The sequence below is a fragment of the Heloderma suspectum genome, chromosome 9 (genome assembly GCF_057233095.1).
Source record: "Heloderma suspectum isolate Gila_16-S chromosome 9, 16-S_ref, whole genome shotgun sequence".
Lineage (NCBI taxonomy): Eukaryota > Metazoa > Chordata > Lepidosauria > Squamata > Helodermatidae > Heloderma > Heloderma suspectum.
The window spans coordinates 27,135,786-27,151,738 of NC_139466.1; the positions used below are offsets into that span (position 1 = coordinate 27,135,786).

At 47.3% G+C, this 15,953-nt stretch overlaps 1 protein-coding gene across 9 annotated transcripts in view; it reads right to left on the reverse strand.

Annotated features, from left to right (window-relative positions):
- TMLHE (trimethyllysine hydroxylase, epsilon) overlaps positions 1-15,953 on the reverse strand; it is a 48,847-nt gene that overhangs the window by 11,195 nt on the left and 21,699 nt on the right. For all 9 annotated transcript variants that reach the window (XM_084813971.1, XM_084813968.1, XM_084813970.1 and 6 more), the window contains 3 exons: positions 10,659-10,938; positions 7,395-7,514; positions 1,724-1,960 (listed from right to left, as the gene is read on the reverse strand). In XM_084813971.1, the coding sequence (XP_084670097.1) occupies positions 1,724-1,960; positions 7,395-7,514; positions 10,659-10,938 (637 nt within the window). The remainder of the gene's footprint in view (positions 1-1,723; positions 1,961-7,394; positions 7,515-10,658; positions 10,939-15,953) is intronic.

Below are 15,953 nucleotides of genomic sequence, written 5' to 3' on the forward strand. Positions count from 1 at the left end.
TGCAAATATTTAAAATATAGTAGCAGATTTAAAGCAACAGAAGCTGAAAGACTAAAATGCCTGGGAAAAGAAGAACGTCTTCACCTGCTGCCAGAAAGAGCACAAGTTAGGTGCCAGGTGAGCATCTCTGGCAATTCCATCCAGCTTCTGCTTAAAGATCTCCAGCAAAGGAGAACCCACCACCTCCCAAGGCTGTCTGTTCTATTGTCAAGCATCTTGTCCATGAGGAAATTTCATCTAACATTAAGCTGAGATCTGCTTCCCTGCAGTTTCCACCTGTTGCTTCTAGTCCTACCAGAGAACAGGGCTGTTCACACAACATGCTAACCCACGCTTAGTGGTTGAGTGTGGGTTGTTGTTGAACCGTGGGCTGTTGGTTGAACCATGGGCTAGCAGTGTTGTCTGAACCCAGGACATTTTCCGCAGGGTGGCTAATAATAATGAACAACCCAACAACCAACCTTGTTCGAGAAAAATAACCCACAATGCATGGTTACCAAGCCAACCTGAGGAAAATGTCCTGGGTTCAGACAACACACTAACCCATGGTTCAACAGACAACCCAGAGTTCAAAGACAACCCACACTGAACCACTGAGTGTGGGTTAGTGGGATGTGCGAACCTAGTCAACAAGTCTGCTCCATCTTTTACAAGATAGCCTTTAGATGTTTGAAGTCATGCCCCCTCTTAATCTTTTCCTTTCCGGGCTAAGACATCTCCTCAGTGTACACAGAAAAACAGCTGCTTTAGTTAATCATTAATTGTTGAAATTCTCACAACAGGGACCAAGAAGGTCCCCCGGGTCTCTGTGTCAGGGTCAGAAGCACTACAGGAGCTATTAACTATTGTCAAGGAGAGCAGAAACTCTGCATACACACAGAGAGCAGCATAGTGGAGTGGTTAGAGTACTGCACTGGGACTTGGGCGATCAGGGTTCTTGTCCCCACTTGATGATGAAGCTCACTGGGTGACTTTGGGCCAGTCACTGACTCTCAGCCTAACCTACTTCACAGGGTTGTTGTGAGGATTAAATGGAGAGGAGAAGGACCATGTAAGCAGCCCTGGGTTCCTTGCAAGAGGAAAAAAAAGGTGGGATATAAATGTAATAATAAAATAAAAATAAAAAATAGAAGCATAAATGCAGCCTTGGATCATCTGAAGTACGAGAGGAGAGGTGAGGAGCGATATCTGTCTTCCCAGGACAAATGGTGGGAAGCCAGAACATTTGTGCAAAGGAGGATCTTTCAGTCGTTTCCCTGGAGAGGAATTCACATTTTTTAAAAGCAGAGATAGCCAAGGTGTATTCTTGGGAATGTTCTGTTCTCCACACTGCAAAAAGTAAATCTTGCAGCACAAGCTGACTCTCCACATGAATGGTCAACTTCCATATTACACCATCTATCAGCAAAGGATCCACAGTTCAGCATCAACTGGGTTCTGCTACCGGATTTCCTACTGACAGCCAGTGTGCTGGTGTCACTAAAGTGGCCTTCCCCCACCCTGGTGACCTCCAGACATTTTGGACTACAAGTCCCAGCATCCTGACCATTGGCCATACTTGCTGGGGTAGATGGGATCTGAAGTCCAAAATATCTGTAGGGTATCAGACTAGGACTGCGGATACCCAGGTTCAAATCCCTGCTCAGCCCTGAAGCTCATCAGGTGACCTGCAGCCTGTCACGCTTACACAACCTCTCCATCTGACCAATGCCAGCCTCCTCACCTGATCAGATAGAGCTCGTTGTTCCAAGGGTAGATATTCAGGACAGGACCAACTCCGATCATGTGGTTGCGGCAGCTGCCCATATTCTCAATGTACTCGTGTTTCAGCGGCACCTTGGTGAGGAGCTCGAAGTCGTCCGGGGCTTGCTGGAGCACCTGCTCAGCTGCGTGGAAGCCGTCCACCAGCAACGTCCGCCCACCTGTCCCTTCATGCCGGAGGCAGTGGAACACCTGGATGCTGTAGAGGGCAAGGAAGGACCCCGTCAGTCAACGGTAGGGACAGAAACTGGTAGGTACAGGGGAGTGAAAGGAGGAGAGACATGAAGAAACCATTCTGTTTAGCCATAACATGTTATTTTATTTTGAAATAAAGTCAACAAAATAAAGGCAACAAAAAGAAGAACATACATAATAGTAAATCAAGATCACTAAACAAACAAAGGAAGTCACTACTAATAATTAGTCTATAACCAATATGCATATGGAAGATCTGCAGTAAAATGGCCTAAGTGGGAGTTCAATACCTAAGGAAAGAGTCGAAATACAATTCATACAACATATAAAAGGAGCATGTTTGAGCGTGTTTAATTTCGTGTGTATTAGTAGGGATGTCGGAGAAATCCACAACAGAAACAAATGAGTTCAGATTTCCATGAATCTGACCCTCGGATTCTGCAGAGGACTGGCTTTTCCCAAGTCGCACAGATTCCACAGACTTCTGGACTGGTTTTTGTACTTTCTGGAATTTTACGCAAATTTAGTCCTAGAAAAATATGTGTTTTTTTTTAAAGGCTGAAAATGCATATTTCCCCCATAGGCTAACACATGAAAATGCATATTTCAGGGGGGATTTGCACATCTTGGGGAGGATTTGTCCGGGGGGTGGATTTGCGCAATTGTGCAAATTAAGAAAATTGGAAAAATTAGATTCTGCCAATGAGAAGATGGAATGGATTTTACAAAATCTGTACATCCCTACATATTAGTCAGAAAAAAATATAGGCAATTGTACTTGGTTGGAATTTGATCAAAAGTTTGAAGAGCGTTAACATAGGAAATAAATGGAAAACATGGTGCCATAATATCTTTCTGAAAGTTCAGATTCCTGAGCACTTGCTGAGTAAGTTTATATGTAGTCATAGTCTCCCAGATTTTATTAACCCTCTGCTCTTTAGTCGGTAGCTTTGGAGACTTCCAGTTAAGCCTATACATGACTTTGCATCTGTATACAATTGCTTAAGAAGGTCTTTATGCAGGAATCCAGGATCATTAGGTTCAAAAAGATGAAGAAGCACAGCTTTAGGAGTTACCATGAGAAGTCATCCTTATCATTCTGCAAGAACAGCCAACAGATTCTCTAACCCAGCCCTCCCCAACCTGGTAGCCTCCAGATGTTCTGGATTACAGGCCCCACCATATCTAACCAGGGATGTGGAGTGGAATTTTTTCCACCACGAATGGATGCCAATTGCAAATACAATATTAGGCAAGCATGGCAGTTTCAAAGTTGTACAGAGTGCTTGTCTGCATATCATGAATAGTTCTTTGGACTGCTAAAATGTATTAGTGTGTCAGCTGTTTTCAGTACCTGTTGAGTTTTTTCCCCCCTTAAATTTAAACCATGTAAGGAAAGTACATGCCATTGTCTTTAAATTTTTACAAGTACTCCAATAAAGAGTTCTATTATAACACTTAAATCACATTAAGGGAGCAATCCTATGGCCCTTAGGCAGTGTCTGAGGGGCCATAGGATTCTTCGGATTCCCCAATCAGAGGCCAAAGACAGCACTCTGCCCTCAGAAGGGGGAATCGGAGTTTCGTCCTCCCCCCCCCCACCTGCAGCCTGCACAGAAAGAACTGCGCCTGCTGGCTTCGGAGGTCAGGAACTCGATCTCGGAGAAGGGGAAAAGAGGGCGTTTCAGTGGGCAGGGAGGGGAGGAGACTAGAGAGGCCAGGATATGAGTTATCCTGAGCCTCTGCCAGCCTCATTCCCCACCGCCCCCGGAACACCTTCGCTAGATGGGCTGAAAAGCCTAGCGAAAATGCAGGGTGGGAGGATGGAGAGGCAAAGATCACCTCCGATGCTCCTATCACCCTGCATTAGATGATCGTAGGGGGGCTTGCAATCATTGAGGGTGCAACCCATAGGATTGTGCCTGAAGTGTGCTTTAAGTTTCCCCCTCAAATATTTTAGGTCAAATACTTGTGGTGTATTGGGCCAAAAAATGAAGATGGGGTAGTTTCATTAGCTTTGCTGTTTACTAAATGCAAATAAAAAATATATGTTAGATGAGATTACACTAGGGCAGAGGTAAAGTGCTTCAGGCCCGGGGTTCTGATCTGGCCACAGAAGGTCCCACCCTTCTCCCCTTAACAACCAATCACTTGGAGGTTTCCCAGCTTTTGTGCAGTCTTTTCACCATTCTAGAAAGTTGAAATGCCTCTCCTCAGACTCAGTTACTAGCAGGGAGAGCTTTAAGCTAAAATCTGCTGGGGTTTTTTGTTTTTTTGGCCGCACTCCTTTTGCCTTCAGCCTCGCCCACCACTGGAGTGTGACCCCTGAGAGATACTCCAGAATGGAATTCAGCCCTTGGGCAGAAAGAGGGTCTGCACCTCTGCACTAGGGCATCACATTTTTTTCTGATGGAAACTGAAAATTTCCCAATGCCAATTAATGGAAGTTGCATAGGGAAACTTCCTCATTCAAATTTTTCCAAGAAACCCACATCACTCCCCCAAACCACTGGCCATTCTGGCTGGAGTTGATAGGAGTTGTAATCTAGAACATCTGGAGTTGATGGGAGTTGTAATCCACAGCATCTGGAGTTGTAGCCCAGGTTGAGAAAGGCTGCTTTGACGTATCTTTTACAGTGGCTTTGTGCTAGACCAGGGCTGGGGAACCTGAGGCCCACCAGATGTGGTTGGACTCCAGGTTCCATCAGCCCCACCCATCCTGGTCAAAGGACGAGGCACTCTGCTTTCATGTTCCACTTTACAATCGTAAGGCCTAGAAACGTATTAATGTGACAGGATATACACAGCTCTGAACATAACGGAGCAATTGCTGACCTTTTCGGCTTGTTTTCTTTTTCAGTGAGATTTTAAACTTTGAATTTTCTGTGTCATACACATTCTTCCTAAATCTGGTCCAAAGTCAATGCTGTTAGAGCCTGAAAATAGTTCAGGCTGAATGGAATTAACGTAAGCATGGCTTAGGCCGAATGGCATTAATGTAGGTTAAAGTGCCACAGAGCCCTCTGTACTGGAGCTCTCTGGAGCAGGGCTGTGTTAGGATGATGGCCAGTTTGTAACTTGATGGAAGAAAAACATGAAACCGCCTCCATCAGTAATAAGGGCAAGGCCACATACTTTCTTACTGATGTTGTTCTGAAATACCATGAAAAGCTGGAAGACATCCTCATGGCTGAGAGTCCTTTTAATGTCCTTCGCACTCATACCCTTAATTATACCCCACCCCCCTTTTACGGATCAGATAACAGGTGATGTGAAGCACCCTTGAGAACCATGGACGGTCAGAGCTGACAATGCTGGGCTACATAGGAAAATAGCAGCTTCCTACGCTACCAGCACAGACAAGCTGCCTTGTACAGAGTCAGACCATTTGTTCATTTAGTTCAGCATTGTATACAAGGGTAAGCAGGGACCATCTTGAGGTTATTGTTGGCATATCTGGTGTCTTCATATTGTTGTTTGGGTCTGTTTAACTCTGGAAGGGCCCCTGTGCTGATGACACTGTAGAAATCATGGGTGCAGAACCTTAGGCCCAGGGGCCATTATGGCCCACCCGGTCCCACCAGGACCAGAGTTTCCCAATACGGCCCACCGGGACCAGAGTTTCCCAATATGGCCCGCCGGGACAGGGGTTTCCCAATAAGGCCCGCCGGGACCGGGGTTTCCCAATATGGCCCGCTGGGACCGGGGTTTCCCAATATGGCCCGCCGGGACTGGGGTTTCCCAATATGGCCCACCAGGACTAGGGTTTCCCAATATGGCCCGCCAGGACTGGGGTTTCTCAATACAGCCCACCGGGGTTTCCCAATACGGCCTGACAGGGTTCCACAGACCATGACCCTTCCCCCCTGGCCTCACCCCTTTCCTCCCAACCACTGATCATTTCATGGTTTCCCAGCTTTTGCACGAGTTCCCCCCAACTTCCCCCATTCTAAAAGGCTGAGAGGCCTCTCCTAAGGCTTACTTAGTGGCAGTAAGAACTTTAAGCTAAAATATGCTGGTATTTTTTGCCCCACCCCTTTGCCCTTGCCCTCACCATCACTGGAATGCAGCCCCCGAGAGCTTCTCCGACATGGAATTTGGCCCTCGGACTGAAAGAGGTTCTGCACCCCTGGTATAAATACTGAATCATAATCCACGGATGGGCAGAAGATAAATCTCCAGATATTTTGGATGTAAATTCCCAGAAGCCCATCAGCATGGCCAATGGTCAGGAATGCTGGGAGGTGGCATCCTAAACATCTGGAGATTTATTTTCTACCCACCTGTCATAATCTGCATGATGTGACATGACACTACTCTTGTACATGGTAAGACTTGCACCCTGGTCCTATACTTAGTAGGACTGTAGCCTTAGATGAATAGAAATTGCAGCCCCTGCTGAGCCTTATCTTTCACGACTATGTTTCACAAAATAATCGCTCCACGTCATACAAAAGACAAAGGCAGCTGTGATGTGCCATAAGAAAAATCCCCCAAATCCATATAGTGTAATACCTTTATAAGTCATCATCGTCGTCATCATCTTTATTACGGTCACTGACCAGACTTCTGTATAAGACAAAGATCACAGAAAATGTGCAAACTTTCAAGATCTCCAGATCTCTTCATCTTGAACACTTGCACGTTTTCTATTGTCAAGGTTCCCCTGTAGCCTGCTGAATACTCCAATAGCCAAAAATCAACACTCAGACAAAAGGGCTGCTTTCCAAGGCTTTAATTCCATTTATCCTAATGAGGCATACAGATGCTAATTGCTTGAGACTCAGAGAAACTACAAAGGAACAGCCATCTAGGGATTCTAAGGGTTAGGACGTCAGTTGATCTCTGTTTGGGAAAAGAGCGGCAATTCTCTGAATTTAAGGGGTGGGAGGGGAAGATCTCCCACTCTCCCGTGATGCTTCTGGGCGCAGCTGTTGACGTCGAGCCAACTGGGCTGAGTGCCAAAGCTTGGCCCCTGCGATCTCTCGCTTGTGCCCGCGTCTGTGCCTCGTGTTTAAAAGTTCAGGTTGTCCCTCCCTTTTCATGCCTGGTTCGCTGTCACTCCCAGGGATGTGAGAAGGGGGAGCTCCCCCTCCAGCTGTGCCTCTGAAGTCTGAAGGAGTCGTCCCCCCCCCAGAGTTAACTCTCCTCCTGAGAATCAGAGCTGCTTTGGGACTCTATGGGCTCAGATACAACCCTGACATCTATCATCTTTCAGTTGGCCTAATGAAGGTATTACACTATATGGGTTTTGGAAAATAATTGCTGAGTACTTGGCTGAAATAATCTGCACTTTCTAAAAGGTTAGCAGAATTAATCACAACAGCAGCAGCAGCTAAAACTGCCTACTTCCTCAAAGCACTTGGACCAAGAGGAGCAACCCATATACAAGTCACTTTTGCCATTTTCCTGCTGCCTCTTATGCAATTGGCACATACCCACAGGGTTCTTGGAAGTAGGTGGTGTCTGTATGACGATCCAAAGCCAATTTGGTGTAAGCTGTGTCTCCACGTGAGAAGTCAGAGGTGAAGTACCACATCCTGCCATAGATCGTCTCCCTAGAGGAGGAGAGAGAGAACAACAAAAGCCATGGAGTTGGTACCAGTCACATACGGGTCAGTAGATGCAGAACCACACGTGATGTGTGAAGCCACATGCGATGACTGGTCACATAAATAGGAAAGTGACACGATCCTAGTTCACCGCCTCGAGTAATGTGGCCTGATCCTTTGCATGCTTACTCATAAGTAATTCCAACAGGCTTCAGACTCACAAGTGTGCATAAAATTGCACCAATGGAATGTCAGACAAGCCAGATAAATATTTTATTTTTATGCAGTTATCCCCTGTTATATTTTTAATTAATTATTTTTTTAAATCTTCACTTCTAAATTTCCTGGGTGCAATTTTCCTTTTTATGCATTTATTATCAAAATGTTTATATCCTACATTTTGAAAAAAATAATCAAGATTTCTTCTAGGGTGGCTTACAGCATATTACAAAATAAAGAACAATGCATTAAAACACACCTACCCACACACTCCACACATGATGTTAAAACTACATAATAAAAAGGAACAGCGTATAACAGCAGCATAAAAACAAGGGAGTAAGACTATTGAAAGGCTTGGGAAGAATTAAAAAGGTTTTCAGCTGATGACAGAAAGATAGGTGCAAGATTAACCTCCCTGGGGGAGAGCACTCCACCGCCAAGGTGCCACCACTGAAAAGGCACCACCACTAATCATATATGACTCTGCCTTAAACCAAGGCAGACTTCTGCTCCGTCTAGCCCGGTAATGGCTACCCCAGCCTTCCCCAACCTGGTAACCTCCAGAGGTTTTGGACTCCAAATCCCATCAGCCCCAGCCAGTGGGACCACTGGGCAGGGATGACAAGAGTTGTAGTCCAAAACATCTGGAGGGCACCAGGTTGGAGAAATCTGTTGTAGATCTTGCAGGGGGGCGGGAATATTTAGTAACATTTGAGCAAATCTGGGTGGCTTTGACAAGAAAACTTGGACGGGAAAACCCAGCCTTAGCAACAACCGAAACATGGGAAGGAGTGAAGGGAACAGTTATTGGACCCAACAGTAATGAGGACTGGAAGTTCCCGGGCCAGACAGGGTATTTGGAAGTGATTTAGGCCAGGTCATCTACAGACTTCCAAGAGGGAGTAGGCAGGCAACTAGTGCAAATCCCTAGTTTCCTAATCCTCAAGCACGATCCAAGGTCGGCCTGGCAATTATATTTTAACTGGAAGAAGTATTTTCTTCCCCTTTCCTCTGGAGTCCAGGGTGCTGTTTTGATCTTTTGGTCTCCCAGGGCCAAGGCTGCCCTCCTAACCTTGCCTGTCAAAACAGGAAATCTTGCTCGCCGTGAACACCAAAACATTCCCAGCCTAATAAAAGGGACCGCTTCTTGTGCTTTGCTCAGCTCTGGCTGCTCTTGGAGAGGACGCTGAAGATCTTTTCACAGGGGAGGGAGGGGGAGATTTTCCCAGGTCTGTACAGTTTGCACATCACAACCACCCAACGTTTTTGAGAATCGTGGGTTGTGGTGAACAAGGCAGCACGCTACTGCAGACTGCACAGCTCATGTAGTGGAAGCGGCTGAACAACTCAGTCCTCGGGTGATTTAGTGTTGCATCTGAACCTGGACTTCTGGCTTGTCTGCCCTGAAAAGAAAGAAGCCATGGTTTGTTCTCAGGTGAGAGACAAGCCAGAGGTCTGGGTTCGGACACAACGCTAAACAACCTAGGGCTGGAGAATCCCTGGGTTGTTTAGCTGCTCCTGCTTGCAGCGGGAGAGATACGGCAACATGCATGACAACCCCCAATGTCTTAAAAATGTGGGCTGTTGTGATGTGCAAACCGGGCCAATGATCCGCATTAGACATCATGGTGGAGCTACGACCTTGGGGGGGGGCAGGTGCCGAATCCAATTTCCCCCACAACCCCCTCCCAACTGACACGGAAAGTTCCGCCGTGGCTCGTCTTCCAAGGTTGCTGCTGCTGTTGCAACCTCGGAAGAGGACACAGAGAGACGAGAGGGGTGTGTGTGTGACGGTGGGTGAGGAGAGAAAAGCTGTGGGTCCGCTGGATCCAAGAACTTCTCCATTCCCATCCCCACCCACCAAGAGGTAAGCAAGCTAGATGGGCTCAGAGACCTGTCTAGCCAAATATGCTAAAGAGGAGGAATGGGAGGCAAAAAGGCCTCCATCGTTCCTCCCGCCCTGCCTGCCAGGGCTACGGACAAATGAGGGGTTCCTTTCTTGAAGCTGTCCATCTGTAGAACAGCAAATCCATACGACTGTGTTCTTTGTCAAAATATCGATACATTACATTCCTCGTGTGCTTTAATACGCATAATGGACCTTTTTAAAGCATATTTTGGTGGGGAGATTCCATTGACCACTTTGTTTTGATTTGTTAGAAAAGTGTTTGTGGATATTGCCTTCTTTTGTTAATCTGTATGACAATGAGAACTCAAGGTCTGTAAAGTGGATGAAAATAACTTAATAAAAGATGGTTGTTGTTGATGATGATAATGTTGTCAAGGTTCCACTTATGACCTGGATCCCCTGAAGGATCTCTTGCCTCCTTAAGAGTCCCACTTCCTTCTTTTAAATTTCCACTTCCCAATAATGTGGGGTTTAGGCTGTAGACATGGGGTGATTGACACTCTAGACACAGGGTTTATCCACAACAGTTTACTGGTAAATGTAAAGCAAACAATTCACAACTAAAGGGATTTACATAATTCTGCTGAGTAATACAAAAGGCATTAAAAGAAAATAAAAGTTGCAAAATGCAAGTTCCTTTACCCTAGCTGTCCTTAGACTTCTCTAGGCTGCTTCTTCCTGCTCACTCTTCAGACTCGGCTCTCACTCCAGGCTCTGGCTGTCTCTCTGCTCTTACTGGCTCTCTTACTTTCTTTATATACCCTCCTCCCTCAAAACCAAAAGTACTGCTTCAAACCTGAAGAAATGAAACTCAAGTGGAGAAATGAAAGTGACACATAACTGGAGAAATGAAACTACTCTCAGGGTTGCCCCCTCCCAACAGAAAACTCCAGGTCTGTAAGCCTGCCCTTTTCCCCCTTTGCCTCTGTAGGCCCAAAACCTTCACCGATGTTGCTGTTGCTGTTGTTATTAACATCATCATCATCATGATCAGGCTACCAAAGCACCTACGCAGTTACCTTATCAAGCTGATCCTCTCCGCTAAGATCTCGGTGTCTTCTTTGGTGGGGGGAACATTTTCCACAAAAGCGATCCCGTAGAGCAAGAAGTTCTGCAGGAACTCTTTCAGGCCCTCGTTGGTCTCCAGGAAGCTCTGGCAGTCCACGGAGGGCACCTGGGCTTCCTGGTAGATCTGGGCATTCCACAGGATGCGTGGATGCATCACCTGCTGCTTCTGCCCCTCATAGCTGTTTTTCAGCAGCCACTCCAGCCCGTACCTGGTCACGTGGCCATCTGGCCCTGGTAGTGGTGGAGGAGACACAGACAGGGTTAGTGCGAACACACTTCAAAACCTTAGGGCGGGGGGGGGGGGGTTGAAGCTCTTTTAGCCCAAGAGCCAAATTCCATTTTGGAGAAGCTCTCGGGGGCCACATTCCAGTGGTGGACAGGGCTGGAAGGATAGGGGTGTGGCCAAAGGCAAAGGGGTGGGGCCAAAGCCAGCATATTTTAGCTGAAAGCTCTCCCTGTCAGAAACTAAGCCTGAGGTTAGGCACTTCAAACTTTAAGAACGGGGGGAGGGGGGAACACGCAAAATCCCAGAGACTACCAAATGATTGGTGATTGTGGGGAAGGGGGCATGGCTTTCTAGGGAGCCCTGGAGGGTTGGATTGAGATGACAAAGAGGGCAGGATTTGTCCCCTGGGCCTGAGTTTCAACATGCCCATGTTAGAGAGAAATCTGAACAACTGTTAGCTTTTTAAAGACTCTATTATTCCAGCAGGCCTTCCCTTTCCAGAACTCTTTCTCCTTTCGCTGACTTTTGTATACTGTTTTAAGCTGTGTTGTTTTATTGTTGGATTTTTATTTTTTATTAAATTGTTTTTAGTTCAAAGTTGTTTTTAGTTATATGTTGATTGTATATATTGTCCGTATGCTTTTATGGCAATGGCTTTTCTAAACCGACAGAGAGCTTTGGCGATTACATTTCAGTATAGAAATGTAATAAATAAATAAATAAATAAATTTTTAAAGGGGAAGAAAGTGAGAACGAGAGTGACAGTCCACTGTTGGTTCCTTTGTTATGGGTGCCAAACATATCATTCTAACCCAGCCTTCCCCAACCAAGCAGTGGGCATCGAGCCAATGTCTCCAGAGGGCCTAATTCCAGAGTCTTGTGGTGCCCCCACCGAGAAGTCCCTGTCCCAGGCAATTGCCAGCCTGGCCTCCAGAGGCAGGGGCACCACAAGCTGGGCCTCCAGTGACGACCTCAGTAAATGGGCAAGCTCGTACAGGAGGTGCTGGTCCGTCTGGTATTTATTAAAATCTTTTTTACCCTGCCTTTCTGTCAAAAAGATCCTCGAGGCAACTAATTATAAAAACAATATAAAACACAGCACACCTTGAGAATATTTAAAAAAAAACCCATCCCAAATCATAAAATAGCAATGGAAGGAGGGTGGAGGAACCCAGGTTTGCCACCCGTTTTTTAAAAAAGGTTTGATTGATTAATTATATGAGCTTTAATCGATTGATCTGTCCATTACATTTGCATATATTTGCATGTCAGTAAACAAAAGCTCTAAACACAGTATGTTCCTTGCTTCATATGACACCCACTTGGGGTTGTAGCAGGAATTTTCTAAAAAGGGACATTTTCCATTGCATGTGAGAGAAGGGAGAATACCACTTTTAACAGGGCATTTGCTATCTGCAGGGTTGTTGTTTATTATATATGCACTTTATACATATATCTATGTGCTGCTTGATTAGTTGGGGCACTTTTGTAGTAAATCAAATTTTAGTAAATTTTAGATTTTTTTAAAATCCGTCAATCTAATCAAATGGAGGCTAGCAGCAAGGCGTCCCTGCCAACTTTGGGTGGTGGACCCTAATGTGCTTGTCCAGAGTCAGTTTAGCCCTTGGGCCAAAAAAAGGTTCCTCACACCTAGAGTAAATGATGCAGCCCTACAAAACACAGCTGGACTTGCCGCAGCAAATAGGTGGACCACCATTTCTCTTGAAGGCCCTCAGAAATAACCATGTTTTCACTTCCTGCCAGATGGCAAGCAGTGATGGAGCCAGCTGGACCGACCCCCCCCCCCCCGCCTCCACTGCAGCAGGGCATTCCACCACCACAGCACTAAGGAGAGAGGGAGACCTGGGCAGGGGGAGAAGAGGGAGACAGGGGGAGAGAGGGAGAGACCGGGCTGAGGGGAGAGAGAAAGACAGAGGGGAAGAGAGACAGAGAGAGGGAGAGAGAGGAAGAGGTGGGGGTGAGGGGAGGAAGAGAGAGAGAGAGAGAGAGAGAGAGAAAGAAAGAAAGAAAGAAAGAAAGAAAGAAAGAAGGAAAGAAAGAAAGACAGACAGACAGACAGACAGAGGGAAGGAGAGAGGGAAGGAGAGGCAGAGGGAGGGACTGGATTGAGGGGAGGGAGAGAAAGAGAGAGATGGGGAGAGACCGGGGCAAGAGGAGGGGGAGAGAGACAGAGGGAGAGACAGGGGTGAGGGGTGAGGGGAAGGAGAGAGGGGAAGACCAAGAAGGGGGTGGGGGAAGAACAACAGACTGACCAGGAAGGTGGGGGAAGAGGGTGAGAAGTAGAGACTAAGAAGGGGGAGCAAGAGAAAGGGTGAGAGACCAGGAGAGATGGGGGAAGAGGGAGGGGGATACATCAATTTTGTAATTTATCCAACATCTGCACCACGCACTAACAAAAAGTCCCAGCCAAATTTTAAGTGCCAACAACTTCACATTCATCGACAACCAGACTGGGGATTCACTGGGTCGAGGGTTGTATCCGGAGGGCTCTTGTGTCTCGTGCCCTTTGGCTTCCACATGGGCTTCTCTTCTCAAAGCAACACTTCATTACGACAGCAGCTCAGATTTGCTGCTGGCACTTTCCTTTAGGGAAGGACCTCTGAGATTTGTCCAGGCCTGCCTGGGGCATCTGGCCTGCTTTGGGAAGAGTCCCACACTTGGGCCCTCAGAAAGCCCAAACTTCAGCAAGCGAAACGCTTCTCAAGCAGAACTGCACATTCTCCTCGAGGCGTTCTGGGTGGAGCACACTTTGGCGTTGTTTGGAGGGCTTGGTTCAGGACTGGGAGCTCACAGCTGGGGATGCCAAACCTCGAAAGCAAAAATGCTGGTACCTGGATGGGCTTTTGGGGGTGGGGGAGCACCGCAGACCATCGCAAAAGCTGTGGAAGAGAACATAGCTCAGGGGTGGAGCACCTGCTTTGCACACAGAACACAGGAAGCTGCCTTATGCCGAGTCAGAGGATTCGTTTACAAGCCCAATATTGTTAACACTGACTGGCAGCAATGGCTCTCCATGGTTTTAGGGAGGAGTTTTCTTAGCCCTACCTGGAGATGCTGGGGATCAAACCTGGGACCTTCTGCATGCAAAGCAGGTGCTCTACCCACTGAGCTACGGTGCCGCCCTGATCCAACGGGACAGGTGCCCACTGAATCGAGGAGGCAGCTGCTTAGTCCGCTCGTTCAGCCTGGCCTTCTCTTGAAGGAATGGAGTCACTTTGGACAGGGAAGGAACTAGGACCACAGGAAGCTGCCTTACACTGAGTCAGACGAATGGTCCATCTAGCCCAGTATTGTCAACACTGACTGGCAGCAGCTCTTGAGGGTTTCAGGGAGGAGTTTTCTCTGCCCTAGGGGCCGCGGTGGCTTAGTGGTTAAGACGCTGAACTGCAGACTGGAAGGTCGGCAGGTCAGCAGCTCGAGACCCGAGTGCCGCGTGACGGAGTGAGCTCCCGTCTTCAGTCCCAGCTCCTGCCAACCTAGCAGTTCGAAAGCAAGAAATTGCAAGTAGATAAATAGGTACCGCTTCGGCGGGAAAGGGAACAGCGTTCCGTGCACCTCGGTGTTCAGTCATGCCGGCCACATGACCACGGAAGTGTCTTCGGACAGCGCTGGCTCTTCAGCTTAGAAACGGGGATGAGCACCGCACCCTAGAGTCGGACACGACTGGTTGGGGACACCTTTACCTTTTTCTCTGCCCTACCTGGAGATGCCGGGGATCGAACCTGGGACCTCCTGCATGTCCCAGAAGGCTGAGCTGTGGCCCTTCCCAAGATTAATCGACTCAGATGTCTTTAATCAGTTAACACCCCTCTTTTTTATGTATGTATGTATGTATGTATGTACTTACTTATTACATTTTTTACTGCCCAATAGCCGAAGCTCTCTGGGTGGTTCAATTTTAAATTTGGCTATCTTTTTCTTCCCTTTTCTTTTCTTTTTAGCACTCCCTTGCAGTTGGCTGAAGTTCTTTGCTGTTTGTATCCCATTCAACACCATCAACCAGGGGCAGACAACTTGAGGCCTTCCAGATGTTTTGCCGACAACTCCCATCAGCTCTAAGCAGCACAGCCAATGGAGAGTGATCAGACCCTTGCTCCATCTAGCCCAATATTCTTGACACTGACTGGCGGCAGCTCTCCAGGGTTTCAGGCAAGAGTTTCTTCCAGCCTTACCTGGAGACGCTGGGGATTGAACCTGGGACCTTGTGCATGCTAAGCAGGTGCTCTACCTCTGAGCTATGGGCCCTCCCTCAATCCCAGGTTCAATACCCTGCATTTCCACTTAAAAGGATCGGGAATGAGGTCATGGAAAAGAGCTCTGCCTGAGACCCTGCAGAGATGCTTCCAGCCAGAGTAGACAATATTGGACTAGATGGACAAATAGTCTGACTTGCATATGGCAGCTTCCTACGTCCCTAGTCCCTTATAGCAGGCAGCCTTAAGAACATTGCAAGCTGCCTTATATCTGGTCAGGCTCTTTGTCCATCCAGGCCCAGCACAGTCTGTACTGACTGGCAGCAGACCTCCACAGTCTTAGGCACACAGAGATCTTTCCCACCAACTGCCACCTGAGCTTTTTAGGTGGGAGATGCCAGGGACTGAACTTGGTACCATCTGCATGAAAATCATGTGCTCTGTCACTGACCTATGATCCCTTAAACCAGGGGTCCCCAACCTTTTTGGACCTGTGGGCACATTTCAGAATTTGAGAAACTGCTGTGGGCACCACTACAAAATGGCTCCCATGAAGAATGCGGCTAGTCACATAACGGCTGCTGTAGGGGCCTGTCTAGTCAAAAGAGGTGGTGGTGGTGAGAGAAACAACAAGGCTAGAGGCTGGGAGGAGCAGGAAAACAGAAAGAATTACTTCCTGGCCGGCCCAATCGTCTTCCATCTGCAAACACCTTTCTCCTTCGTTCTCTCTCTCTCTCTCCACACCCAGCCTCATTATTTCTCTCCCACAATCCCTTTCTTTGCTATTTCTCTCCCTTCCCCATCCC